General features: G+C 52.0%; 10 protein-coding genes across 10 annotated transcripts; 4 read left to right on the forward strand and 6 right to left on the reverse strand.

Annotated features, from left to right (window-relative positions):
• Positions 1–392: 392 nt before the first annotated feature.
• Positions 393–1,334, reverse strand: AYL99_08145 (hypothetical protein; the record flags this gene model as incomplete). Its single annotated transcript, XM_018839653.1, has 1 exon — positions 393–1,334. One exon carries the CDS (start codon positions 1,332–1,334, stop codon positions 393–395), a length of 942 nt encoding a protein of 313 aa, XP_018690774.1.
• Positions 1,335–2,541: 1,207 nt separating this feature from the next.
• On the forward strand, positions 2,542–3,605 carry AYL99_08146 (hypothetical protein; the record flags this gene model as incomplete). Its single annotated transcript, XM_018839654.1, has 4 exons — positions 2,542–2,870; positions 2,934–3,041; positions 3,156–3,312; positions 3,420–3,605. 4 exons carry the CDS (start codon positions 2,542–2,544, stop codon positions 3,603–3,605), a joined length of 780 nt encoding a protein of 259 aa, XP_018690775.1.
• A 1,232-nt stretch (positions 3,606–4,837) lies between these two features.
• AYL99_08147 (hypothetical protein) lies at positions 4,838–5,275 on the reverse strand (the record flags this gene model as incomplete). The annotated part of the gene is made up of 1 exon (XM_018839655.1): positions 4,838–5,275. One exon carries the CDS (start codon positions 5,273–5,275, stop codon positions 4,838–4,840), a length of 438 nt encoding a protein of 145 aa, XP_018690776.1.
• Positions 5,276–6,970: 1,695 nt separating this feature from the next.
• AYL99_08148 (hypothetical protein) lies at positions 6,971–10,713 on the reverse strand (the record flags this gene model as incomplete). Its single annotated transcript, XM_018839656.1, has 6 exons — positions 6,971–8,777; positions 8,829–8,934; positions 8,990–9,577; positions 9,724–10,107; positions 10,165–10,384; positions 10,441–10,713. The coding sequence occupies 6 exons, from the start codon at positions 10,711–10,713 to the stop codon at positions 6,971–6,973; spliced, it is 3,378 nt and encodes a 1,125-aa protein (XP_018690777.1).
• Positions 10,714–11,175: 462 nt separating this feature from the next.
• Positions 11,176–14,088, forward strand: AYL99_08149 (hypothetical protein; the record flags this gene model as incomplete). The annotated part of the gene is made up of 1 exon (XM_018839657.1): positions 11,176–14,088. The coding sequence occupies one exon, from the start codon at positions 11,176–11,178 to the stop codon at positions 14,086–14,088; it is 2,913 nt and encodes a 970-aa protein (XP_018690778.1).
• Positions 14,089–14,801: 713 nt separating this feature from the next.
• On the forward strand, positions 14,802–16,271 carry AYL99_08150 (hypothetical protein; the record flags this gene model as incomplete). Its single annotated transcript, XM_018839658.1, has 1 exon — positions 14,802–16,271. The coding sequence occupies one exon, from the start codon at positions 14,802–14,804 to the stop codon at positions 16,269–16,271; it is 1,470 nt and encodes a 489-aa protein (XP_018690779.1).
• Positions 16,272–17,119: 848 nt separating this feature from the next.
• AYL99_08151 (hypothetical protein) lies at positions 17,120–20,085 on the reverse strand (the record flags this gene model as incomplete). The annotated part of the gene is made up of 5 exons (XM_018839659.1): positions 17,120–17,942; positions 17,995–18,388; positions 18,461–18,624; positions 18,740–19,737; positions 19,795–20,085. The coding sequence occupies 5 exons, from the start codon at positions 20,083–20,085 to the stop codon at positions 17,120–17,122; spliced, it is 2,670 nt and encodes an 889-aa protein (XP_018690780.1).
• A 1,722-nt stretch (positions 20,086–21,807) lies between these two features.
• AYL99_08152 (hypothetical protein) lies at positions 21,808–22,569 on the reverse strand (the record flags this gene model as incomplete). Its single annotated transcript, XM_018839660.1, has 1 exon — positions 21,808–22,569. One exon carries the CDS (start codon positions 22,567–22,569, stop codon positions 21,808–21,810), a length of 762 nt encoding a protein of 253 aa, XP_018690781.1.
• Positions 22,570–24,604: 2,035 nt separating this feature from the next.
• AYL99_08153 (hypothetical protein) lies at positions 24,605–25,351 on the forward strand (the record flags this gene model as incomplete). The annotated part of the gene is made up of 1 exon (XM_018839661.1): positions 24,605–25,351. The coding sequence occupies one exon, from the start codon at positions 24,605–24,607 to the stop codon at positions 25,349–25,351; it is 747 nt and encodes a 248-aa protein (XP_018690782.1).
• Positions 25,352–25,634: 283 nt separating this feature from the next.
• Positions 25,635–26,862, reverse strand: AYL99_08154 (hypothetical protein; the record flags this gene model as incomplete). The annotated part of the gene is made up of 2 exons (XM_018839662.1): positions 25,635–26,311; positions 26,457–26,862. The coding sequence occupies 2 exons, from the start codon at positions 26,860–26,862 to the stop codon at positions 25,635–25,637; spliced, it is 1,083 nt and encodes a 360-aa protein (XP_018690783.1).
• Positions 26,863–27,335: the final 473 nt, after the last annotated feature.

Raw genomic sequence — 27,335 nt, forward strand, 5'->3', positions numbered from 1 at the left:
AGAGATCTACGCTCTTGCATTGAACAGAATATAGGAGTCCTCACAGGTCAACCTGATTAGAATGTTCAGGATTCCCTTCTTTCTCAAATCCGCATATGAGGGTATGTTAGTAGGGGTATAACGCCTTTTATCGATGGACCGAATCTTCTCGGAGGGAGAGAGCAAACGCGTCACATTGAGGACTATGTGAGGAACAGGGCAATTGATACAATGAAAAAGTTCTAGAACAAGCTACCTGCCTTTCAATTCATTTTATTTTGACCAGTGACCCAGGAGATGATCAGTCTTCAGGATGCTTTTGACTTCCTTCGCGGCATAGATTTATGGGCTTACTGGCTCGCAACCTTCCTCCTCCATTGTCTTCATGTCTGAAGGTTTTCACATCAGCATGACTATAATTCCACGTGACCTCGCAGCTCCTTCTCTGTCCAGTCACGCAATCTTGTCTCCATCGTCTCATCGTTGACTTTAGCCGTGCCCATCCCAGTTACCCCGAGAGGCCAATAGAATTCACCGGAACGAATCTGTTGCTTAGGTGCAGTGGCAGCCCATAATTGATTCTTTGCACCCTCAGTCACCGGCACAGTTGTCAGCGGCATAATGATTGGGCTGAGCCAGGAGAGCCAGGGCCAAGACTCTGCCATACCTCTGACCAGGCCGGTGTTTACGCGACCAGGATGAATAGAGACACAGATAATGTCTGGGTGCTGACGTGCTAAAGACCGGACGTAGTGTATATTTGCCAGCTTGGACTGGCCGTACCGTGCCCAAGTGGAGATCTCAGGCATTCCGGATTTAATCCGGTCGGCAGGTTCGAAAAGATAGCCTTCGGGTGGCGCGTAGCGTTCGCCACGAGAAGAGAGTATAACAATTCGAACATCAGATCCAGAACGTGCCGTCTGCTTGAGCTTTGGCATAAGCAATTGGGTTAACAGCGCGTGGCCAAGGTGATTGGTCCCGAATTGAAGCTCGTAGCCTTCCTTCGTCTGCCCTTCAGGACAAGCCATAATCCCTGCGTTATTGATCAAGACGTGAAGCCGATTTGTTTCGAGGTTGAGCCGTCGCGCCGCGGCCTTGATGCTCTCGAAAGAGGCAAGGTCGAGCTCCAGAAACTCGATTGGTGCACATTGGATTTTGTTCGCCCTCTGGATCGCCTCAATGGCGGCTTCGGCTTTGGCCTTATTTCGCGCTCCCATCCATATCTTTTGCGGATTGTGCCGGGCAAGCTGTCTGATGGTTTCGTATCCAAGTCCACTATTACCTCCAGTCACCAAGTATACTCGACCGGAGAGGTCAGGAATATCTCGGTCTGGCTGATAGTGCGATGTCGACATTTCGACCATTAGGAGGAGGTACAAAACACAATAGGGTTTCACTGATATAAAGGACACGAGGGGCTTGAATATCAGTGTTTGTTGTCTGCTGGGGAAAAATAGCGATCTCTGTCCTTTAGAAAGTTCGGGGAGGGAGATAAGGAGAAGACAATCCCAGTTGAGCAGGTCCTGCACCGTCCACCGCAAGGTCAGATTTATAAGAAAGAGAAAATGAACACTGTGGCCAAGCGAGCGTCTGTCAGACTAGATAATTCAATACTTGCTGATATTTTGCAAGGAAATCTCATAGTTGAGAGGAAAGCTTTTGGCGAATTCGCAGGTGATCAAATATACCGTCCTCAGTATTGCTCTTGTTGCATCACGGATGTCTGGGATACAGATGAATGGCCGAAAATAAGGGTCTGTATTCCCTTGCTGCATCAGCAGAAGGCTGTTTCGGATAGATTAGTTGAGCCGAATATCTGCTCCATTATCACCAGCAAAATCTGGCGCTACTACCGTTCTCTCTTATGCATGATACCTCCACCTAATTGGCGGTCAGCAATACACAGTAGTGGCGGATTTTGGTGGCAATAACGAGCCTACTGCCGCTAGTTACCGCTAGATGTCGCAAGCCCAGTCTATCTGATTTTGGTGCTAATTGCTCCGCATACGTTTCATTGGACAGATGTCGCTGATTAGGTTCTAGTTGAACTAGCCTTGAAGTCGAGACCCGATCTGGGCGCCAATGAAGGCTGACAATGATTACCAGTCGTCTGAAACGTACGAGGTACATCACAAGCGTCTCAAAGAAATACCGGGTTCAGTCATTGTTCTGTGAACCAAATTACGTACATCTCTTTCGCCGAGATCGTCGCAAGGTGTCATGAGATTTTCATGTGACACATTTATACGACTCAGATTTCATAGTTCATCTCTAGACTACTAATTTAGGGAATATAAAGCCGCTAGCTTCCGCAAGTGACATATTTCTTGCGTCGTTTTCAAGGGCTTGGAGCAGTTCAGGGCTCTCAGAACGTGAAATAAGACTTGATTTGAGGGTGCCGGCGAAACAGCATTAGAAATCTCCAAGAAGATCGTCTGTGATATAAGGACAACAATATAAATACCTTGATGTCTATAGCTTCTCGGAGAATCCTTTGCTATCAAAAGCAGTGCAACTCTGACTCGGAACACTTGGCCGTCAGAAAACTACGTGAAACACATTATGGCTTCATATCTGATCACTGGCGCCAATCGTGGCCTTGGACTGTTGATGGTCTCATTCCTTGCTTCTAAACCAGCCTCAGAGGTCCGTCTCATTATCGCGGCGGCCCGAAAATCCAGTACGGAGCTGGATAAGCTTGTTGCGGACTCGAACTTGGCGTCGAAGCCTACCGTCATTGCGCTAAATCTCTCGGTCGCCCAGGACACGAGCGTAGGTGCCTTCGCAGACGAAGTGGCCAAGGTGCTGGGGTCAAGCGGACTGGACGTCTTGATCAACAACGCTGGTGTATTATATTATTCGTCCGATCCAAAAGCCCCGATGGAGACCATGTAAGTACAAAAATCAGCCCGGAAACCATACTTTGGGCGCCTGAGCTCATTTTTGCAATTCAGGGACAATCTCTTCCAGCATTGGGAGGTCAATGTCAACGGTGTCCATCTCGTTTCTAAGGCCCTTCTGCCTCTGCTCCGGCAGGGCTGGAAGAAGACAATCGTCAATGTGTGAGTATGCTCCACTTATGGTTCACGCTGCTCTACCGACTTCAAGAAGTTGTTAGCAGCAGCCGGCGTGAGGAGAAACATCAAATCATATTGCTAAGAGTGCTTTGTCCACAGGTCCTCAGCTATGAGCTCAATCACCCGAGCCCGGGAATTTATGTTCCAACCTTGTCCAGCCTATAAAATCACTAAAGCTGCGATGAACATGATGACGGTGCAATACGCCTCATATCTTGAGCCGGAAGGGTTTGTAGTGTTTAACATCGATCCTGGTGTAAGTTTTTGTACACTTGAACCTCATCCTTTTCTCGGCGCATGGAATTCTTTGAAGGGCGTACGTTTTTGCTTTTCATGGCTGACTCTGTACGCTCTATATATCAGTGGGCCAGAACCGAAATGGGCTCGCAACATGCCGACCTAGACCCTAAGGAGTCTGCTGAATGTTTAATCACCAAAGTCCTATCTGCCACTAGCCAGGACAATGGAAAGTTCTTCGATGCAAACGTACCATCGTGGGAGTACAAAGGGGGTCCTAATCGGTACAACGGGCAAATTATCCCGTGGTGAGCAATTTTACTCTGTATACGAAATCACTACACTATGGTTGGAGATGTTTGGAAGATGTGAAGAAGCGTACGAGTCAGGTCGGGCTATATGATGATAGCAAAATTGCAATATTTCATAGGTTGAGGGACGAGGCCTATATGTCGAGTCGAAAGAATAGAGCAAAATAAATGGAGTCTCTGACTCGTTGAAAGATAATGGCCAGCCTCTGGTAAATATATGATGGCTTCGTGTCACGCTTTCTTTTAATAACAGACAGACTTAACGAGCCTTCAAGTTTGGTTGAAATCTGCTTTCTTATCAGAAATTCCGCAGGATTTGGGCTACCTCACTAAGCCCGATGGGACCTACCTAGGGCCTTCGTTTGGGTTTTAACCGCCCGTTACCATGTTAGTCCTCAGACGTGGGTCCTGATACTTCTTCTGCCGGATGGACCTTCAGGTGTTGTTCCAGGGGAGGCAATACTTCCATTTCCCGTCCTTTAGCGCTTTGGGATGAAATGGCGTCTTCATCCTCCTCTTCTTGGGCTCATGCTTAACTGGCCATACTTAGCCTGAAAACTTGATCTGAGCGGTTGGCGGAAGCTGTACCCAAAACATACAAACTGCCTTCTATCTTGGATCGTGTCAAGACTACGATGCCGACATCTCTTCGTCCTCGGTCGATGACTTCTTCGTAGATTTTGACGACGTGGGTTACAGCGAGGTGTACGATGTGAAATCGGAGAAAATGGAGATCAGAGACCAAAGATGTGAGTACTACACAAGGGCTAAATTTGAAGAAAGTACTTTAAAAATGCTGTGAGGAAAAGGAAGGGTGCAAGAGAACTGCTTTGGTACACCTGACTGATGGAGTTAGGCCCTGTGAGCAAGACATGCAGCGCTATTTGATCTCGAAATCTACCGTCCGGAGAGGTGAAGGGGAAGATTCCGTTCATGATATCATCAAGAAGCATGCATAGGTGATTCTCATGTCTGGTGCCTCTTCACGAAGACTGCCGGCCAGGTATTAGGTCTTCTTCTCTTCGAGGTTTGGATATAGTCTCTTAAAACATCTACAAAGGAGACAGGAATTGTTATCAACTGGCAATGACTTGACCATGGACGGCCTCGACACATCACAGATGGCTTGAATATCGGGTCGGTGATGCATGCGACGGAAAATGTCAAGGCTAAGTAGATGAACATCACGGCCTTTTGGAAAGGAAATCAACCAGTCGTCTCTGTCCAGCCACGTCAATACCTATTGGAGTCCTTGGATTCGGTATGAGGGTCATCAAACTCCCTCCACGGTGCCACTAGTCCTCCCAGCGGATAGAATTCGGGCTCTGCACCTCCTTGACCGTTGGCCCTCGGCCTGGGGGTCATGCCTTTGACAATCATTTCACTCCTGGCGACGCAACGATAACTGTACTTGCCCAGCACCCTCACTTCGCCTTTCCTTTGGTAATCCCTGCTCGGGACATTGTCAAAGTGGCTGTAATCCAAGATCACCACTGACTTCCCATCAATGATGAACGTGCCAGGGTACGCATTGTACCTATTCTCATGTCGAATTTGGCCATTGCTCACAAGGACCCGATTTGTCCCTTTGCCGTGGCCATCTGGTTGAGTCTTGAACGACTTGCTCAACCAAAACACTCCCTTCTCTGCCAGGTTGTAGAATTCATTCATTTGCGCTGCGCGAAATTCCAGGTCTGAAGCATACTGCGGAAGAAACTGTCAGCTCAATGTCGTCGACTTTCAAAAGCATGTCTGACTCTAATCATACGTGAATGAACCCTTCAAACTCCCCATTCAGTTCTCCCGACGTAGGTGCAGACAGAGTTTTCCAAAGCTCGGTCAAAGCTTCTCGTGCATTTTCTTCATTTTGTCCCCGTTCCACTTGCCGTCGATCTCATTGACGTCGATTTGCGTCATGCTGGACACAGTATTGTCTTGTTCGAGTTCTCGATATGGTGGCCACTATGAGATGTCCTTGTGCATCCTTTGAGCGAACAGAAAAGTATTAGAAACAAGAAATTCTCTAAAGAAGGCGCAATCATCAGATTCAGTTTGGCCGACTTTTCATAACCCAGCTGCCGTTGTTCGAAGAGTGGAATTGATCCTCTTCCTTTTTGCTGGTGCTATTGGAAAACCCCATCGTTCGGGGAAAACCTCGCCTAGAGGAAGAACTCTCCGTCTATAATCACACAGCCTTTAAAATACGACGAGTGATTTACACGATAAGTAGAGAGCGGGTAAAGGGAAATATAAGGACCGAGAGAGGGAGAGGGAAAGGAAGAGAGGAAGGGAAGGATTGATACTATATAACGGAGGGATTTAGTCGACCCCGTCCAGCGATATAATCGGGCATTGTCTTAGGGATCCTACCATTTATTAAGGCCGAAACGGGCCCTAATAACTATGATCGGGTAAAGTTACTACGAGGCTACACGTACGTAACGTTAGCGCCCGTAGAATTAGAGCCCGAACGGGATCCTCTATAGTAGGCGAGCGAATACCGTAGGAGCGGGCTAGAGCCGTAAGGGAGTGGAAGGGAGTAGTAAGGGAGCGCGAAAGAGAGGAAGGGAGGAGAAGGGAGCGGACGAAGGGGCGAATCGACTAGATAGTCGTTAGCGGGAGAGCAAAGCGGCGAGAGACGAGTTAGCGAAAGAGTCGAGCGCGACGACAGTTCGGGGATCATATATATATATATATATATATATATATATGCATATATATATATATATGCCGGGGAATTCCACTACTGTAGACAACAGATTTAGCAACTGCTTGTGACACTGCCTGCCGATAGCTTCATTGTCATGTTTTATCCTTGCTGAGAACTTATTCTTGTTCCCAGTAGTTCGCCGACAGAGCACGCCCAAATTGCTTGCGCGTTGAATCTGCTTACCGATCAATGTGACCCACCGTCCTGGTGCGTGGGATGATGTTGTGCGCTCCGCCACTCTTGATCGGAGGCGGAAATTAAGCAACTACGGAGCTTCAGCGTCCCCACAGATCTGTAGGATCATCCGGACAGACCATGAGAGGAGAGAGTGATTCTTTGTCGGATTGTCCATCTGAATTATACCTACCAATGAGGTGATTTGATATTATCGCGTTTTCAATGTCGTTGGCATATAATGATCCGATTGGCACTGCCACCCACCCGTTATCCAGCTCGTTTCCGCCTTTGAAAGACCGCCACTCTAGGAGCTTGCTGAAATCGAGGGCGCAAATGCCATGAGATCCTTAGATAGTTGCCACTAGGAGTTATGGTTGATCCACTCTATGAGAGGACGGATGAAAGCGCAATGCCTGATGGCTCTCTTCGATTGGTATGCCCCCCAGCATGTCCGCTGCCGTATATTCGTACATCTGGTCTTAATACCTGTCGTCCCATAGCTTCTTGTTATGTGCGCTGAGACCCTCCCACTCGGCCTGGATACGAGCAGGGATTTGCTCGGGAGGGTAGTCGTCGGCTTCCAACTGTGGTCTCACGTGCATTGCAAATTGCACATAGGGTACTTCTGGTCGTTCTGGGCGTGCCGGTACGCCGGGTGAGCGCGTTAGACCCTTCGGAGATGATTCGTAGGGGTAAAATGAATCATACGAAGGCAACCGAACAGGTGCCGGCGCGGGTGTCGAAGCCAATTTGCGGCGTCGAAAGAGCACGTCGCTTGGGCTTAAGATAGGCTCAGGAGGCTTGAGGAACTCGGGCGATCCAGGACGTCGAAAGAGCCCGTCGCTTGGATTTGAGATACGCCCAGGAGGGAATAGATCAGGATGGAATAGATCTTTCCAACGACCTTGCCAAAGATCTATGTGCTCAGAGTCGAAAGGAGAAGGAGATGCAGGAGAATTGTCAAGTCCACTGCCAGAGGTTGAAATTTGCGGTCTGGAGTCAGGCCCAGTATTTGGGAGTTTGTAGATTGTAGAAGCAGGAGCCGTCCGCTTGGTACCTGGAGGGTTATCCGCGTAGAACGTAGTTTTCGCCAAAGGCTGATTCCTAGGAAAACGGGGAAGGACGATGTCATCCAGAACGGTATGATACTTTTCAACGTGCTTGCGAAGGGCAGCCTTGGAAGTGAATCCTCGCACGGCAAAGTCGCAAGCGAAATCATGACATCGGAATCGTTGTTCGTGGCTCAATTCGTGGGTTGATCGGTCCACCGCATTGGAAAATCCGGCTGACGCCCACACACATCTCCGCCAGCGGCAGAGGTATGCCCCAGAGCTATGGCGAGTCCTGAAGTCGAGTATCTCGGCGAGGCTGAGACCAACTTCAACACCCAGGGCGGATGGTTCCTGGGCCAGCAAAGACTCAAACTCTTCTTGAAAGCGATTGAACGCAAGGATGAGCGATATTGGATCCTTCGAGATATCTTGCACAGTGGGTGCCTTCACGCAGACAGTGTTCGGATTGGGGTCTGCCGGTTTTATCCTCATCCTCTTCTTGAATTCAATGTGACGAATGATAGGTTCCGGTAGTTCTCCAGGAGTCAAGACCTGTGATCGCATAGTCCGCGACTCTGGAAAGCCGGGCCCACAATGCTCCTCATATACTCGGTCTAACCCAGATATGTGGAACACTCTCAGCAGTGTAAGAAGGAGGTGCTGAATCTCTCGCTGTGCATGAATATTCTCTGCTGACATGGGACCTGACACAGCTCTAAAGGACTCGGTCAAGTGCATTGTCCAGAACTGATCCACGTACGGAAATATATCGTGAAATCCTTTTACAACATCGGCCTTGACTCGGAGGGTTAGAGACTCCATGGTAAAAGGAGTGCAGGTTATCAGATATCGAATGCATGACTGCGTGATACTGAGATGGATTTTCTGACGGTGAAGATAAGGGCCACTGTGTTCATGCAAAAGGAATCTGACAAAAGTCAGCGTCACGGTATTCTCACGACGTGAAAATACTTGCTCTCTAGCAGAAAAGTGTACTAAGCGGACAGTGTGGTCTTCATGTTCCTCCAGGAGCGGTTTGCAAATATCCAGAATGCTTTTGTGGAGCTTGGTATTGTCATTGAGCGAATCTCGCTTCCGGAAGGCGACAAGGTCACACAACTCATGCACCTTCAGCGGACGATAAGAAAAGGTCAACAAGCCGAGAATATGTTGCAACTCGACTTTTTGTTGTCCGTTACAAGCACCGTGTAAACGTTTGAGTATCGAGGCATATCTGCGTTTGAACCTTAGCAAGGAGTGCAGAAATGCAATACTTGTGACTTACATTCCCGGAAGCTCTGAGGGCAGTTCATCCAATGTTTGTCTCAGGTCCTCCACACTATGTTGTTCAAATAGCATTTTTAGGACAAGTTGCACCCACAGAAACATTCCTGCGTGCGAGTAAGTAAGTGTGGTCAGCGAACTCAGCGTACTGAACGAACTCACCGTCGGCTTTTTCCACTACAGTTTGCTCAATCTCGTCAACCACCGGGTCATTGAATCGGCCTCTCAGAGGGGAGAGGCTTTCTTTGGCGAACAAGGTAATATCTTTCGACAAGCTAGCCTTTTCCTTAGTCAAAAGCACTTGAGGCACCTTCCTAAGACTCGACACAATCTCCTTTGTTTCTCGGGAGCAGATCAGGATTTTGAAGGCCAGTTGGCCCTCTTCGGTGTTCTTGTTTGGGAGGAGAAGGGCGCGAAGCTCTGACAAAAGTTGGCGTTGATGGCTCCCGTCGCACTCGTCGACGCCATCAAGGATGAGGAATGTGGGACCAGAAGCTCGGAGAAGTTCTTTCAGCAGGTCTCTGCTCTTTGTGGCCGAGGGTACAGTTCCAGTCTTCACGAAATTATCGTAGACATGTGGCAGAAGGCTGTGGTCTTTTCTTATGAGTTGCGCGATGAGAGAGCGGAACATGAGCCCGCAAACACTGACTTCAGATCCGGCAAAACCATAGGAGCACAGACAGTAGAGCATCGTTGCCTTGGGTGGGATTGGGGCATTCTCGTAGATATAGGTTGCGAGAGTAGTTTTCCCTGTATGTTTGCGCGCTTAGTTATCGGCTCACTTTATTATACACGGCTGCGAGCTCTGACGCGGGCACGTCCTAGGGATGACGCTGGGAACTCCCACCCACCCTCCAAGAGGCAGGCCTTAGATAAAGGGCACTTGAGATTCTCACCTGAGCCCGGTATCCCACGCAACCAGAGCTGAGGCCGGCTGTCCTCGGGATCAAGCCATGAGCGGAGGGCGGAGTTTTCCAGGATCCACGCGCAGGTACCGGGATTGCGAGCCCTAGACCGGCACTCGAACAAGTCATCTTGTTCGAGGTCCTGGCCCCTGAGGTCGAGCCAGGCAAGGGTATCGCGTAATTGCCACTCCTGACGTTCATGCTCCGTGCGTTCGATATCTTCCAGAATTTGCTGACGAAAAGCTTTTGCATCGAGAATGGCGAAGCTTTGGGCTTCTTTGTCGATAAGGTCCCGACCTCTTGCTAGTCTTTGCAGGATCGCGTTGAAGCGGCGAGAGAAACCCCTCCAGGACGAATCGAACAAACGTTTCCAACCTGGCAGAGGGAATGAAGATCAGCATATTATATGCACTGGTGGGTCAGCAAGCCCACCTCCGCGCCGCAGGTATTTGTACGCGTGGGAGTGGAATTCGAGGATGTCGCTGTAGATCTCGGCGAGCACAGCTTGAAAGTCATCGTGGTCATCGAATGCAGCACCAAAGCGACCGAGACGGGGCAGATTCTGCGCTATTTGGCGATAAGCGTCGAGGAGCTGGTCGAAGGCATTGGTGTCCTCGTCTGCGATCTGCAGAAGGAGCTTGATAGGAGCCTTCTGATGTGTCAGACCAGAGTGTTGTGTCGGTAGGAGAGAGTTGGACGATGACTTACCCAGACGAAGCACAAGTATGGAGTCCCTTGGCACAAAGTGTCGATGGCGCCGCTTAGTAAATCCAATGCATCAAACAGAGGCTCAATGCGTCTCATGTTCCGCATGCTCCTTCTTGACGACTGATCACGCTCGATAATACGCGCAGCTTCTCGCACGTCTTTGAGAGTCGTTGCTTTGAACAGCCGTGCATCGTTTGCTCCGACAAGAGCCTCGAATTTTGTGAAAGCTTCCTTGACAACAGGATGAGGCTGGGTTCGTTTCGTCGGCTCCATCCCTACGCTGCTGCCACGAGGCACAATGTCAAGATGTCGCAAGAGAGAACAAACAACTCGAGTGAGGAGGGCTGAGGACTGTTTGTCTTTGAAAAGAGGACAGTGGGCTCGGGATGAGAGCCGTGCTACAAGTCAGGTGGAAAAGAGCGGCTGCGCTGCGCCTTGGGAGGCTGAGGCATAATGTCTGGGCAAATCAGAATCTCACAGCCTCACATTTTACACAAAGTCCTCTTGAACCTCGAAGCATCTGAGAAGTCTTGCCCGAAAATGATTGTGAACACTTGTTGATTGTGTCTGCACCGGAAGACCGACTTGAGTCTGCGAAGAAAAGGCATTTCAATTGCTTGTCCAGCGTTCAACACATCGAAGCTCAGTTTGTACGCCCAAGTCATTGGTCCTAAGCCTGACAGTACCCTCTAGCGAGAAAGTATCGAGAGCACGATCGGTCTGCGGCCATCCCTCATGGCATCCTATCAGTCTTCAATGGCCAATGGAAGCAAGAGACGGAAATTGAACAACTGGGACTATGAGCAGTCCTCTTTGACATCGTGCGAGAACGGCTTTGCAAACCCTAACCAGGCCTGCCTGCCTGATGTTACATACGAGCGGAGCTACATGACACCATATGACCCAGGTGTTGCATATACGTCGCACACCATTAACGCCGTTGACATTCACCCGAATACTCCGAAAATCGCGCCCGTGCTTCCTATGGGCAACTATATTGGGCACTCCAACGCCTACATTAGAACGGAGACGACGACCAATGTGAGACAAACATCTCACTATGGCGACACGAGCGTGTCGAGGAGACTGACCTACACTTCTATGGAACTGACCGTTAGCCCACGTGATACTCACGTTAATTACCCCTGCGTCCTGGGTGAGGGTTGCGATATAGACCAGGAATGTATTGCATCGGTATCAAGCATGATTGTCTGTTACGGCATGTTGTGCGAGATCCAGGTTGAGCTCCTGGTCTCGACATTGTCTTTGATGGAATGTCAAGCCTTGTACTGGGACAAGGCCACAACTTTACGGCATCCAACAGATGGTTTGGAAATTGTCAAGCTTTCTGCAGTCACTGTCAAAGTGCTGCAGACGTTATCATCCGAAGCCAGTTCAGAATTTCAATTCTGGCTCTCACCGCAACAGCAATTTGGTCAACGCACGACCGACAGCTCAAGAGAAATGGCAACGAAGGGAACTGTGGCTGCAGGCCGCTGTTTGTCGGTCATCATATACGGACCGAACGATATGGCAACTCATGTTGGTGATTGGCTCGACAGCTTGAAGATGTATTTTCAAGTGCCCCACGGTTGCGACCGAGACGTTCCGTATATAAACCCCCATTGCCTTGCTTCAAACCAGGAGTCTACAATGTACACGCAGCAACTTCCGGCACAACTGAGAATAAACGAGTTAGAAGATCAAGGTTCTCCTAAAGGTCTCTTCTCTGACCTTTATACAGATTCGGTCTTTGAACTGGCACCCCAACCCTACGCCATTGTTTCACCCCTACACAACCACCAGAGACAAGCTTTGACCTTTATGGTCGAGCGAGAGAACGGGTGGAACTTGTCTGGTGCACGAAACGATATCTGGAAATCTCACATTGATGCATTTGGCGTACGAAGATACAAAAACACTGTGTGCGGATTCACGCAAACGCGGGCCCCGGAGAGCTTCCGAGGAGGAATTATCGCAGACGAGATGGGTCTTGGGAAGACGTGTACGATGCTGGCGTTGATAGCGGCAAGTCCGTTTCAACATAGCTCCTCCACGTACGACTCAAACTGTGTAAAAGGCACATTGATCGTGGTGCCAGTCCCGCTCCTGTTCGTGTGGGAAAAGCAAATCCAGGAGCATTTCCGGCGCGGCTGCGTTCGCTACACCATCTTTCACGGTCCTGACCGCCAGCAGAGTGCCAATATCCAAGATTATGATATTGTCATAACAACATACACCACTGTCGTGTCGGAGTGGAAGAACTGCAGAGCATCACGGTCTCAAACAGACTGCAGCTCCTTGTTCAAGACGTTCTGGCATCGGATTATCCTTGATGAAGCGCATATCATTCGGACGAAAGAGACGATATGTGCGAAGTCGGTCTATGCTCTACAAGGAGAACGCCGATGGTGCATTACCGGAACGCCTATCCAAAATCGCTTGACGGATATCTTTTCTCTTCTCCGCTTTCTGAAGGTGCACCCTTACGACAACATCGTGACCTTCCAGGAGCAAATTCTACGTCCGTGGAAGTCGCACATGGACGAAGATGCATTGAAGAGGCTTCAATCCATCTTGAAGGCGATCACCGTTCGCCGAGGAAGGAATGTCATTGCTCTTCCGGATCGGCTCGAGCACACGGAAGAGGTCTTTTTCACAGAGGAGGAACGTGCTGTCTATGAAAAGGCGCGGACCGGTGCGATCGAGGTCCTCAACAGCGCCATGAATATCGACCCGTCAACCTCCAGGTCAATGTATTTGAATGCACTCCAGAGGATCAACGACCTCAGATACATCTGCAACCATGGCGTCACTCCTCCACGACACAGGGAATCTTTCGAGCCCATGAATGCACTGGAAGAAGATTTCCCTGCTCTCCTTTCCGAAGTATTTGAGAGAGGGCAAGAGAATTCGGACTTACTTTGCATTCATTGTGGCATCAACCTAATGTGGGAAGAGGAAGACCGAGGCCAATTCCTCCTCACACCTGACAGTTGCGCCAATCTCCCGCCGTCTCCAGCATGCAGAGGCTGCCGTCAGGACAGACCCCCGCCACTTTCACCATCCGGTTCGAGTTGGTCTTCTGGTGTCTCATCACCGACAAGGCTGGTCAAATCCACGCAGCCATCAAGCAAGATCAAAATCCTAGTAGACCGGATCCAACAGCTCCCTCTCACCGACAAATGCGTCGTCTTCTCGTACTGGACTTCGAGCCTGGATGCCGTCGAGGAAGCTCTGAAGCAGGCCTCGATCAAATTCTGTCGCTATGATGGTAAGTTGAGCCAAGCACAGCGCAGCCAGGTTCTGAAGGCCTTCACGAACGACGCTTCGTTGCGGGTGTTTTTGTTGTCGATAACATGTGGAGGGGAAGGGCTTGACCTCACTGCTGCCAACCATGCTTATCTCCTTGAACCGCAATGGAACCCCATGCGGGAAGAGCAGGCCATGGCTCGAGTGCACCGACTTGGTCAGAAGAAGGCCGTGCGCCTGGTGCGCTTGGTGGTGAAGGGCACATTTGAAGAGAACATTATCACGCTCCAAGGGCGGAAACGAACACTGGCCGACCTCATCATAGACCGGTCGCCGCTGCAGCAGGGAACTGGTGGAAAGAAGCAGTTGTATTATCTCCGCGAATTGGTAGGGTAGAGAAAACCATAGAATGTGGAATAATTAGTGTTACACATCGAGTGACAAGGTCTGTCTGCATATCTGCCCCGTGATGCTATTCTATATTGAATGGACTCAAAATCACAGGGATCAGTTCAATTGTGTAGGGTTTGGTAGTGATTTCTTCACAACCTCACACCAGTCTGAGCTCGCACCGCAGGCCTCATCCCATCTCGAATGAATGCGCCGTGCGAAGAGCTCCGTAATGTCAGCCGCCGATACTCTTCAGGCGAGGGTCGTAAGATGCGACAGATCAACCCAGATTGAGGAGCGGCCGGAGATGCTTCTGGTCATGTCTGGCGGCTCCATTTCCGTATCAGAGACGGCTGGTCGTTAGTGATGAGCATAGGGATATCGGGACATCCGAGAGGATTACCTCGTAGACAGAATACCTTTAGAATACCTTTTTAATAATAAGATAACCTTTTTAAATATAATGCTTCTTCCCCACTTGTACATTTCTTATTACCCTGTAACATTATTACCTCGTACTTTTGTCTAGCCAGAAGCAGGTTGAGTTGGATCTCAGATTTTTTTTCTCACGTCTTGGCGCCTGTCTGCGGAGACACTTGGTCTCCGACACTCGGTGATGTGACACAGACAGTGCTCAATTTCTTTGCTTCGAGCAGGGTCATTTCAAGCGTTGAATCAGGGCATTTTTTTTCCTCGTCTGGCATACGTCCAGCGTCACCATGCCTCCCACCTCGACCTCGATCGGGGCGCCCTCCCAGCCCACGCAGCCCTCGCGCAAGGGCAAGAAGGCCTGGCGCAAAAACGTCGACATCTCCACTGTCACCGCGGGTCTCGAGACCCTCCGCGAAGAAATCATCCAGCATGGGAAACCCCTGGCAGAGAAGGAGCAGAGCGAACTGTTCACGCTGGACACGACGGGCTCGAAAGAGGAGGTGCTGCGACAGGCCAGAGCGGTGGGGAATACTCACAAAGGCCGTACTTTGAAGATGGATGAGATCCTGGGCCGGAGGAGCGCTGTGCCTGCACTGGAACATCTCAAGAGCAACAAGAGGGTGAGGGCTGCTGCTGTAACGGACGGTGTGCTCGAGCCGTCCAGCAAGAGGCAGAAGAAGGACTGGGTGAGCAAGAAGGAAGTGGCTCGGCTACGGAGCAATCTGGACAAGATATCGCATCTCGACGTGGAGAACATCGACAATGCCGCCTCGTCTTTCGACCTCTGGGCCGACAACAACGCCTCCGACACCCTTCAAGCCTCACCCGCAGCTGGTGCGACTGGCGCTACGTCCCTCATAACCGCACCGAGAGAAAACGAATACGTCCCGAAACCCCGCGTCAAAGTTGCTCCCCCTTCCATCCGCCGCCCACCTGTCGCTCTGACGGCGACGGGGGTGCCCACGCAGGCGGTGCCGGCGCCCGATGCGGGACAGAGCTACAACCCTTCCTTCGAGGACTGGGACTCGCTGCTTACGCGCGAAGGCGAGAAGGAAGTCCAGGCTGAGCAGCGCCGGCTCCGGGAGGCCCAGATCGCGGCGGAGAAACAGGCACGGATCGATGCGCTCGCCAGTCAGCCCGACCCGAGGCCCGAGGACAACCAGGAAAGCGAGTGGGAAGGGTTCGAGACGGAGGATGATGACGAGGCCAGCGCACGGGAACTATTGAAGAGGAAGCGACCCGAGAGGAAAACGCCCGCTCAGCGGAACAAGATCAAACGCCGCAAAGAGGCCGAACGGCTGGCCAAACACCAGGCGAGGATGGCGGAGCGGCAGAGAAGAGGCGAAGAGATCGTGCAGGCCCTGCTAGAGCGACAGGAACAACAGGAACAACAAAAAAGCGATGATGGAGTCGTCCACGCGGACCCTTCCCCTGATAACACCCAGCAGCCCTCTGATCTCTCGTCCTCCACCGCGACGAGCGGAGCAGCAGCGACAGTCCTCCGCCGCAAACCCACCCTGGGCCCGGCGCGCGCCTCCATCCCGCCCGCACCGCTCGAACTCGTTCTGCCGGACGAGCTTCAAGACTCGCTGCGCCGGCTGCGGCCCGAGGGCAACCTGCTGTCCGAGCGGTTCCGCACCATCCTGGTCAACGGCAAGCTGGAGGCGCGCAAGCCCGTGTCCCGCGCCGCGAGCAGGAAGAGGAGGGTCAAGGTCACGGAGAAGTGGTGGGCCAAGGACTTTGCCCTGCGCGTGTGAAAGAACTCCTCCCTCCTTCCCGTTCCTCCTCCCCGTCCCTAGAAAAAGGGGCCCGAGCACTACCGCTGTTGGTTCGTTGTAGGTGAGACACTCACTGACTTTTCGATCAACAAAGAGAGAGTGTGTGTGTGTGAGAGAGAGAGAAGCAAAACCCAAGACTCCGAGTCAATCTATCAATCCCCCTGCTACGGAACAGAAATTATATATAACTTCAACCTGCCTCTCACTGCTTACTGCATTCTTGTTGTCCGCCGCCTTGATGGAACGCATCTTCGGCCAGGAGCCGAGCTCCCCACCTCCCACCTCCTTCCGTCTCCTCCACGCAAGATGTTAGTTGTTGTTCTCTCTCTCTCTCTCTCTCTCTCTCTCTCTCTCTCTCACTGTGCGTGACTGTCTATACGTGGGTTGTATGTACCGATATAGGCCCGCCCGGACACTCCCACTCCCGACCTTATGGCTCATCATCGCACGTCGTGATCGTCCAGATCAGATCTACTTAGTGGCTTGGAGAAGCGTCTGCGTTGGACATGAATCCGTTTGTGGAAGGGGGTATCATCATTACTGCAGATTTTCCTACAAGAAGTAGTAGCGGCCGTTCCGTTCTGTTGGCCCTGGGGGTATCTATATTTTGCGTCCTGGTTCCTCGAAGACAACCCGCCGTCCCATGCAGCAGCCAATATACCCATGGCACGCCGTGCTCGCCTTTGTGTTCATAAGAATAATAGAGTATCAGACCCTTCCATTCCTGGACTGGGACCCAAAATATTACCTCCAAGCCAACGTGGATTTCATCCCAGTCGCGAGCTCCCAACAACTCCGCCCTGGAAAGGATCGGCGTCGGCGTTCGCTCAATAATATATCTTTTCTTCAAAGATCGGCGGCTGGCCGCCGGTCTCTTCCTCGTTCCAAATAATCTTTCCCGTCTTCTCATCGAAACTGGCCCCCTCGTCCGTCATCGGGGTGACCTTGTTTGTATGAAGGCACTCCTGCCTGGAGACACCCATAGGATCACGAGGCACCCACAGCAAAGGTGCAACTGCATTACAAGCAGGATCTTGGTACGCATCCCGCTCAACTTCGGGGGAATATCTGATCTCGGCGAACTCCTGTGGCACAAGCTTCCGGAGAATGGCGTAACTGGCGTAAATGTCGGGGCGGAAGAAGCGCCTGATCATGGAGACGTGTTTGCTGCCTCCAGGGGGCATGGTCTCTTTCACTACCCGTAACTCCTCTAACTGGTCCTTCTCGTGGATACTTGGACGCGAGGGCTGTCCTCCGGGACCAGTCATCAGGGCGGATTCCGTGTGCAGCAGGGCGGCCTCTTCGGCTTCGAGGGAGCGAGGGAGATAATACAAGAGCGGACGGACCGCTGTTGTCAAGGAAATGTGGTACAGGACCATGAGGACCAAGAATATCACCATCAGGACCAGGGGTGCAGGGGCCGCGCGGATTCCAAAGAGGCCGATGAGACAAATGACTGCCAAGTAGCAGCCGACCAAAGTATGTTGCAGAGCTTTGGCATAGACAAGGCCTTTGGTGTCAATGACTGAGCTGTCGACGAAGAGAAGACTGTAGCGATACGCAAAATAAAAGAGGCCCTGACCTATGGCCGCGAATCCGAGCATGAGAGGTGCAATCGGGGCATACGCTATCGATATCACGGTCATCAACCTATTACCGATCAGTGAGTCAAGTGGGAAACAATGGTCGAAGAATATCTTACTCGATGACGGGGAAAACACTGCCCCAGCCGACAGAGGACAAGCTTGACCATCGGTTGTACATCTTTCGAGGCGTTTTGTCGAGGATCCTCGAAAGGGCGTTGTAAAGAACCAGTCCAACGATGTTGAGAAGCTGGCCCGAAGAAAATACAAGACCTTGAAGAATGAAATATGAGATATAGAAGTTGGAGGCTAAGGGGAGGTTTTGAGCCAATAATGTGGTCAACGACTCGGGATGCTTGATGATTTGCGGCACCGCCGCACTTGCTGCGCTCGTCATTGTGGTGACCAAGAAGACTTGAATCAGCTGGAACCAGAAATATGACTCGTGGCAACGAAGTTCAACAAGTGATAATGTCGGCAATCCAGCGAATTTGCCCATGAACCTCATGATGACTGCAACAAATCGTGAGCCTCGTTTTACTACGAAGGCATACTTAAGGGACTACCTCACCGGGAGAAACGTACCTGGGACAAGAGACATGAGGATGGAAAGCATCACGACTGGCAAAAGATTCGTAATGACACCCAAAATGACCTTTGGGCAGTTGTTGATGAATCGGAGGAAATGAACTACCTCGGTCAGGTAAGAGATCTGCGAGATAGAACCGACGACGGCGACCGGGATGGACCTGGTGAAGAAGGTTAACATGTCCGTCATCATTCGAATTTTCAAGTTACATTGGCGGCTAAATCGTCCAAAGGAAAGCCAAACAACATAACAATAAGATATGAAGACAAACTTACCAGAAAACGATCAGGGCGGCGATGAAAGCCAGCGAGATATAGTTGCGGATGGTCATCGTTTTCCATGTTATGCCGAGATTCGACCAGACGACTTCTTCCGGGCTGAGACCGACGACGCGAGGGGACATATGCAACGGCTGGTGGTGAGTGACCATCTGAAAAGCACTCTGCGCTTGGGTCTGGTTCCAGAATTCGACGAAGACAGCGTTCTTGGGGACGGCCTCGCCCGCGCGGTATTTGTCCTGCTCGGCCTCAATCAGAGGATTGAGCCTGGCAATCTCCTCGCGGCACCAATTGACCGTGTCGACTTTCCTGCCAACCAAAAACTTCAAGCGGTGGGTCGGTCTGTCCTTTGGTCGGACCCATCGAGCAGCAGCAGTGCCAGACTCAGCCGCATACTCATCCTCATCGTAATTGGTCTCGGGTAGCTCCGGAGCAGGCTTCTTTCCTTTGGTCGATTTCAGACGAGCATCGTTGGCCAATTTGATCAGTTTCGTCTCGGCAGTTTCCAGCTTGATGCAGGTCTTGTAGCGCGCCTCGACCATTTCCTCCAATTTCTTCGCGTCCGAAGCCACCCAGACATTCTTCAGTTCATCACCGAACATGCGACGGATCTTGGCTTCGTTGGCGTATTCGTTGGGCACGGCCTGAAATAGCACAGTGCGCGAAGAAATCCTGGAAGCGTACAGAGGTGACAAGAGGTACGCCTGCCGCAGGTTGATGTAGTATATCATTTCCCGGGTGACCAAGAAGAAGATGAAGCCAATAAACAGCCACGCGACGAAGGTGTGCGCCAGGTAGCGGTTCTTGTCCACGATGTTGCTGAAGCTGAGAATGTTGAGTTGCGTTTGACCACCTCCACCAGTCGCGTTGACGGGGAACAAGATTGGCCATGTAACGAGGCAGCCGACCACGCAGATCACAATTGATATTTTGAGATAACGGAGCAGAAAGTAGCCGTCGAGGGAGTTGTGCTGGAGAACGTACTCATCAGGCAGCTAAACAACGTTTGGTTAGAGGAGGGACTCTTTCCGTTACACCTGTCGTATACTGACCCTTCTCATGAACGGGATCCAGCCAAACAGGGTATTTGGCGGCGCCGGGGTGCGCTCTTGCGGGCGCAGAGCGCCCAGGTATGTCCGAGGAGCATACTGTCGAGGAAATCGGGTTCTCAAAAGTAGGAAAACGGCAAAATAGACGATGGCAATGATAAGGGTCGGCACCAATGTCGAGATCAGGCCAGAAAGGGAAGGGGAGGCATTTCTGCTCGAGGCAAGGTTCGGGTCGTGATTTGGATTGGTATCGGGAGCCTGACGGACATTGAGGACGGCATGGAGAGTGTCCATGGTCAGTTGCTGGCCGCACCTCAAGTGCGCACACGCGTGTTGTGTTGATAGCAGAAAACAAGAATTGATCAACCAAGGTCTATCGCACACTTAAGAGTCTCACAGCAGAAAGAGGAGGAGTTTCGTTATACAAGTAGGAATGTGCATGCATCTGTGGATTGTCGGGCTGCACGACTATTTGCCATGGTGTGAAAGTCGAGTGCTGCCGTTGCTGCGTGCGTGTTTCGAGGCGTTGGCCCTGAGTTTTGTCACCACTCGCCAGGGCCATGACGCCGACGTGCAGTTGAATTGGGGGGTTGTGGCCACCGAGGTCTAGTGGACACTATGCAGGCGGACAGGGATGTAGCCTGCGCCCGGTCGAACTAGGCGTTGGCGAGCCATTCGGCAGTCCCCAAGGCACGTTTAGCAGTGCCTAGCAGCTCCGTTCGCCTGTGCCCTACGTAGGATGGGGCATAAGTCATGCCAACTCCAGCTCTCGTCGGTCCTTATTCCTTCTGGCACATGTTCCCAGCTACGGAGAGAACCTGAACCTTAAGACCCTTCTGATTTCCCAGGGGATTAATCCGTGCCTAGGTCAACTACCTACGCAGTACGTCGTAACTTTGTTGCACTCGTCCTCTCGACCTCTCGATCTCGACCTCCCTCTTACCCGTTGCAGGATAAAACGTCGGTCCGGAGTCTGCTTCTGCTGATTTTCTCCTAGACAAAACCTTTTGCGAGATAAGCATGACGTGCATTATCTCGCAAAGACTCAGTCTGAGAGGCGAGGTACATCCGAGCTGACTGCAAGGATTCTCATCCTGATCTTCTTCGCTTCCGACATCTGGATTTCGCCTACTGCGCAGGGCATCCACTCAGCGGCCCCGCCAGCCGACTCTGCCCAAGGGTATCAAAAAGCACCTGTCCAGCTGAACAGGAAGATTTGCACTTTGCTTTTTGTCAAGCCACAGCTCGGAATACCCCCGTTGAGGCGCGTGGCTGTGCTAAGAAAGTCGTGGTTGGTTGATGGGGATTCGTAGGCGTCCTTCGCGCCGCGTCGTTGGATACACTTGGATCTGGACGGTCACAACATGCTTTCCTGGAGCCGACAACATGTTCGGCCCAGAAAGCTTCTGCAGACTCTGAGCCGGCAACTTAAAGAACGCATGGGCCTACATCAGGGATTGCGGAATTCAGAAGAGATGCTGTGTTGAAATCTTTGTTTTTCTGTTTCTGGACGGCTCCTGTTCACCAGCTCTATCTCAAGACTGATAGAAATTGTACAGAATTTCTCCCCAAGTTCGAGATGTGTCACCTGTCCGTTCCCGACAGCAGCCTAAACAAGTCCACATCAACCTTGTAACTTGCTTTCCCATCTCAACACGCTCTAGCTCCAGTCTCGACATCTTGTGGTATGATCAAGATTACCATTCAAGGTTGTGAACAAATATCAGGCACACGCCGTGTCACACATATGCGTGCTTCGGCGTGGTAATGCCTCGGCAAGTCCCTTGCCCCCATGTCCTTCGAGACGTCAGTGAACACGCCTCTGAAAATGAAATTTAGAAAAGAGTGAGCTGGAAAGGTATCCAGCTTGGAAAAAACCCTTGCGAAGTGTATCGCAGCCCCCAAGTAACTCCATATCTCGCCGTTTCGCCATGTGTAAGAATTGTGCCGAGTACAGCACCCAGGTCAAGATCGTAAGGTCATGAATGCGCCAAGGTCCCAATTTCTCGAGGACCTTTACAGCCATGGCTTCGCAATTGACCCGAGCTTGTCTTCGAAGATGCCGCCATACAAGCCGGCGATTTCGTCGAGATAGTCTTCCACCCCAAATTTACAGAGCCCCTTGCCCAAAATTTCTTGTTCTTCCTCATCAAGAAGCCTTGCAGTAGCTCCAAACCCTTCGGCGACTTCATTTACTTGTGCCAGTTCCCTGCCGAAAGGGTGGCGCGCCTCCGCAGATGAGTCGACAGGGCTTCGAAGAGCCGGTTGGGTAATGCTGACAGGCGGCGGCGACATTCGTTGGACGGATCGCTTCCGTGACAGTTCAACGTGCGCTTTCTTCGAATGAGATGGAGCTCGTTGCGGGACCACAGGTGTGTCGAAGGTTGGTGAGGCAATCGCAGGAAGAACGGAAGCGGTCTGTTTCAAATCGAAGAACGACTTGGTGTCTTCGTTGCCAGGTGTCACAGGTGTGGCAGGACCACTGCTATCGATCGAAGAATTGTCATTCCCCGCGCTGGTGAGAAAACTGCGGTCGATGGTCGAGAAATCGGAATCGTTGCCCGACGAAACTGAGCCTGAGGACGAACCAGAGATGCTCCGAATGTCTGGAGCGGTCAACGCCTGCACATTCGTCGTAGAGATCAACTCGGTTGGCAAAGAGATGAGGGTGCGATCGATGGTACCCGGGGCATATCGAACTGTTGTGCCACGTTGCAGCGGTGCTTGGTCAACCAAGGTGCGCTTGACGCGCTTGGTGAATGCTCGGGAGATAGACATGGTAGGCGACGTCACAGATGTAGACAACTGCGAAGGGGTGTCGAATATCTTTTAAACACAGTCGCGGGCACGAGATCCCCAGAAATATTTGCGCTCGCCGATGCACGGACAGGTGAGGGGGGGTAGTGTGTCTTGTTTATGGATTTTCGGCTTGCAATTTCGTTTCGGTGCTGTGGTGATGCGATAGAGTTTAACCCACCCAAACACCTGTAGATCGAACCGATTCGATGTTTTTTGTAAGGAATGACGGTGGAAGGAATTCTGATAAGGCAGGACGCAGTCCGCTCAATGAAAGTCGTGTTATTGGAGAAGGCGACGGGTGACAAAAAGGCAGCGTAACACTTGGGTTGGTGAAGGAGTGGATAGCTTCGGATTGTGCGGTACCACGACGAATCGACCGTCGAGTAAAGAGTGTGAGTTGTGATAGAAAAAGAGAGCAGGATGGAGGGTCAAAAGAATGACTTGAGTGGGAAGAGGTATTTGGGAAACGAAAGACTTTTTCTGTCGGGATTGGATGTTGGGGGACAGAACGGCAAGGGCGAAGTAAAAAAGAGGTCGAAGCTGCAGGGAGAGAAGGAAGATGCAGGAAGATGGAGTTGGACAGTGCATGCAGCCGCGGCCATCAACCCAAACAGAAGGCCACCTGGGCGACCAGGGTATCGCCTAGGCTCCCCTGGGTTACTGTCCAGGGCTTTCTAGGCTCTCTAGGCACTCAACGCTACCCCAGTCATCCACTTAAAATCTTGATTTGTCCCCGCCGGGTGCCGCCCAGATGAAGCACTGGCGCTCAACATCGTCGTTCTCTCAATGGCCACCCTCAACGCCACCGGGCTCTCGATGCCTGGTACAGGCTAGACCGACCCCAATCACAGTGCAAATCTTCCTTTTCCCCCATGAGCGTTATCTGGCCCCGTTGTACCCGTTCCTGATTCTCAGGGGCTGCACGAGCACGAAACTGGACCGTCCACGTCCAGTCAAAGCCGCCACATCGTTTTCAGAGCCGCCGAGGAGGTGATGTGAAACGACGACCTGCTCTTGCATGAACCACTCACACCGTTCGATTGTCCACATCAGGGCGCTTCCCCCAAACTCTCCAACACGAGAGGTCCCTCATTGAGAGGGGGAGCAGATATAGGTAGTTGATTCAGGGAGAAACAAGACCCGATCCTGGCCTGTCTTTACCCATATCGACCTCTGGGAGTCTTCACGAACCAGCGTATTGGAGTCAATTTGACTGGCTATCTCTGCTCTACTGGTACAGCACCTGGCGACCTGCGCCTCGATAGTCCGTCGGGTCACATGGCCAATTTAACAACGGTATGACAGAGCCCTGGAATGGCAAGGGGGAACATCCATCCCATGCCTCTGCCACGACTTGGACATGGGCAGATCTTCAACACCGACGTTTGGGAACATGGGACAGAGGAGCCAAGTGGACACCGACCCCAGAGCTTACATACAGGTCATGGCAGCTGAGAACTCTCCTTTTCTTGGAATATGCCTGTTCGGAATGGTTTCAGAGACAGACCAGAAAAGGGACTTTGGAACTCCTGAACTTTCCAAATCCAGGTTGCCCACGTTTCATGTGCCCGATGTTTCGAGAGGCGAGTTGAAACCAGCTTCCCCGGTGAAGGGGGTTTCCCGGAACTCTTTGACGTAGGGACAGCCACAGTCAGATGAAATCATGCTAAACACTCTGTCTCTTTCCTTGTATGAAGTCTGCATCCTGGAACTTCGAGTGCAGCCCTTTAGGGGGAGATGCCAAGCAAAATACATCGATGAGAGTGTCCCATACTCGACTCCTGTGACTGACTAATACGAGGCAATGCGCGTGTAGCACCTTCTCCGCAAACAAAAATTCACGAGAGATCTCACTGTCTCTGCAGACAATAATTCTGAAGATGCACACGCCATTTGAATGAACTCCCGAGACTAAATCTGCCACGCCTCTGTCCGCTCCCTTGCTCTCCCAAGGTAGCAAAGGTAACTCTGTCGAAGCTGCAATGCCAGTGACACAACCCAAGCTCTAGAAAAGATGGTCCGGATCAAACACCGCTACCTCCTCTTCAACATCCTCTACCCGTCCGCTCCCACGTCCTCCTCCTCCACACCGGGCCCCTCAGCACCACCAGCCCCGACACCACAAGAAGCAGCAACGACGCCGTCCTACATCCTATTTCTCCGCCCTTCGCCGGGCCACCTCACACCGGCTCTGCTGGTGACGCATCTGCGCAACCAGATCCAGACGCTGTTCGGCGACCACGGCCTGTCCGTGACGCAGTCGTCGCTGCGCCTGGTGTATTTCTCGCCCTCGACCTCGACGGGGATCCTGCGCGTGCCCCGCGCGCATTTCCGTCTGGTGTGGGCGAGCCTGACTTTCCTCACGAACATACCCCCTCCCTCCTTCTCTCGGTCTGCCGGCGGTGGCGGGGCAGGAAGGAGGACGGGAGGAGCAGGAGGAAGAGACGTCGATGCTACGGCGCGTCAGGAGCTGGCGTGTGTGGTTCGAGTGGTCAGGGTGAGTGGGACGATCAGGAAGAGCGAGGAGGAGCTTCTCAGACGCGCGAGGAGAGAGGTCGTCCGGGCGAAGCTGCAGGGTCGAGCTCCAGGTGAGGAAGGCGATGATACGGTTCTGGACGGGATGTTTGCTGGACCGACCGGGAAGAAACAGCTAAAGGGGAAAGGGAAGATGAATCCCGGTGGATTCATGGACGGAGAAGAAGACAGCATTATGGATTTTGATGATGAGGATGAGGATGACTTTGACAATGATTCTGGCTGAGAAAAGAATCCGTCGACCGAAGAGCGAAGCGGACTTGGGTATCTAACAACACCGCGGAGCACCTCGAGCGAGTGATATCCACATACGGACAGGGTCAGACTTTCAAGGTAGCCAGCAACACCACACGACGGCACCTTTCCCGCGACATTCGAAATGTTCGGGCTTCCGCGTTATGGCTGTTGCATCTGCCATACCCGTGCCTCCAATAACCGGGCAACATCCACTGAGTCGGACAGGCAAATTGGCGACTTCGTCCTCGTGGGCGGCCCATGCACAAGCAATGTCACGAAGGCTTCTTCCCACTCCTGACAACTTTTACACCACTATCTTTGAGCGGTGGTAAGTCCATATCCTCATCCTCTCCGTCCTCGCCCATGGCCATCATCGCCTCTCCGCTCTTGGCCCACTCCTCTTCCCTCCGCTTTTGCTCCTCTTCCCACTCCTTCCTCTCCAACTCATCATACTCTTCCCTGCGATCGATCCACCGTTCTTGGACGTCCCTCACATCCATCTTGCCAAGGCCCTCCCTAACAGCGACCTGCCAAACAGAATCGTTTGCGCCCTCGGCAGCTCCGAACGCATACCCGCCTGCTCTGTCGATAGTGTGCAATAAGCTCATCATGCTCTTTTTATCCTCGACGGCTAACGTCTCGAAGCCGACCAAGCCATACTCTTCGACGAGTTGGACAATTGCCTCGTTCAACGCTTGGAATTTCCCACCTTGTTTGAACATCGGCGACTCTTCCTCGAGGTAAGGGAGCAGGTATGTCAGATCCTGGACCTCGGTATAGAAGTCCAGGTTGAACGGCAGCGGAGGGTATTTGCTGAGATTGTCAATCTTTGTGAGGACGTTGATGTGTGTAAAGTCGAGTTGGAGCATGCTCCGTAGCGACAGCAGGAGGGTGGAGATGTAAAGCGAGGGTAGAGTTAGGGCATACGAGTCAATCAGGTTGACCACAACTAGCTGTAGGATTGAATGACAGAACCGTCAGCTCACGCGTGTACTTCCGTTTTACGCATCAAACTCCAAAGCAGAGTGTGTCAACGACTGGGAAAGATCATGTGGAGAGGAATAAGGGTGAGAACAGGGGCCAAACACACACACGATACCCAATCTTCTCCAACCTGGCGAAGATCCTCCTGAGACTGCCGTGGTGGGTGAACAGTTCGACCTGCCCCGGGCAGTCGAAGAGGATGTAGTCGTCGCCGAGGCTCTTGAGGCCGTCCTCGAACCAGCCCTCCAGGTTCTCCTCGAGCTCCTCCAGCGCGTACAGCACGCCGCCGTTGGGGCCGAGCGCGATGTCGTCGTCGCGCATGATGGTCTCGAGCGAGATGAGGTCGCGAATGTCGAGCGCGGGCTCATACGACGCGTTCGGCGCCGGGTCGTTGGCCGGGTCCAGGTTCACCACCGAGCACTTGCGCCCGATGGCGCCCATGAACTGTTGCATGCCGTTGCAGTAGGTCGATTTGCCGGCGCCCGGTGGCCCGATGACGAGTTGTGCGAAGGGCATGTTGCGTGAGAGAGAGAGCGGGGGGAGAGAGAGGAGCGCGCCTGGCACACTTCTTTCCTCAGTGCCCGTGTCCAGGATCAGGACGAGGAGGTGACGTGGCGGGTGGTTGAAAGTTCGCAGCGTGCGGCTTAGGAGGCACAAGTGAGGGGATGAAGTTGGATAGTCTCCCTATGTGGATACCAGTCGCCTTCGGTTTGTGTGCATCTCAGAGCTGTGCCATGATGTCGGGACGCAAATGCATAGTGTGCTTGCAACAGACTCAATATGAGGGAGGCAACTAGAATGTCACACTCGCAGGTGACGGTGGAAGGAGGGGAGTCTTGCACAAGGCGGTGACAGAGGGCAGAATTTCTTCCGATGCTCCGCCAATAAGATCGCTCGGCATCTATTTAGCCATAAACACGTCTCGACGTCTCCCGTTCTCAGCTTTACGGGCGTCTGCAACTCGTTTCAAATCCCCTCAAGTATTCTCT

This window comes from Fonsecaea erecta, assembly GCF_001651985.1.
Source record: "Fonsecaea erecta strain CBS 125763 chromosome Unknown Scaff7, whole genome shotgun sequence".
Lineage (NCBI taxonomy): Eukaryota > Fungi > Ascomycota > Eurotiomycetes > Chaetothyriales > Herpotrichiellaceae > Fonsecaea > Fonsecaea erecta.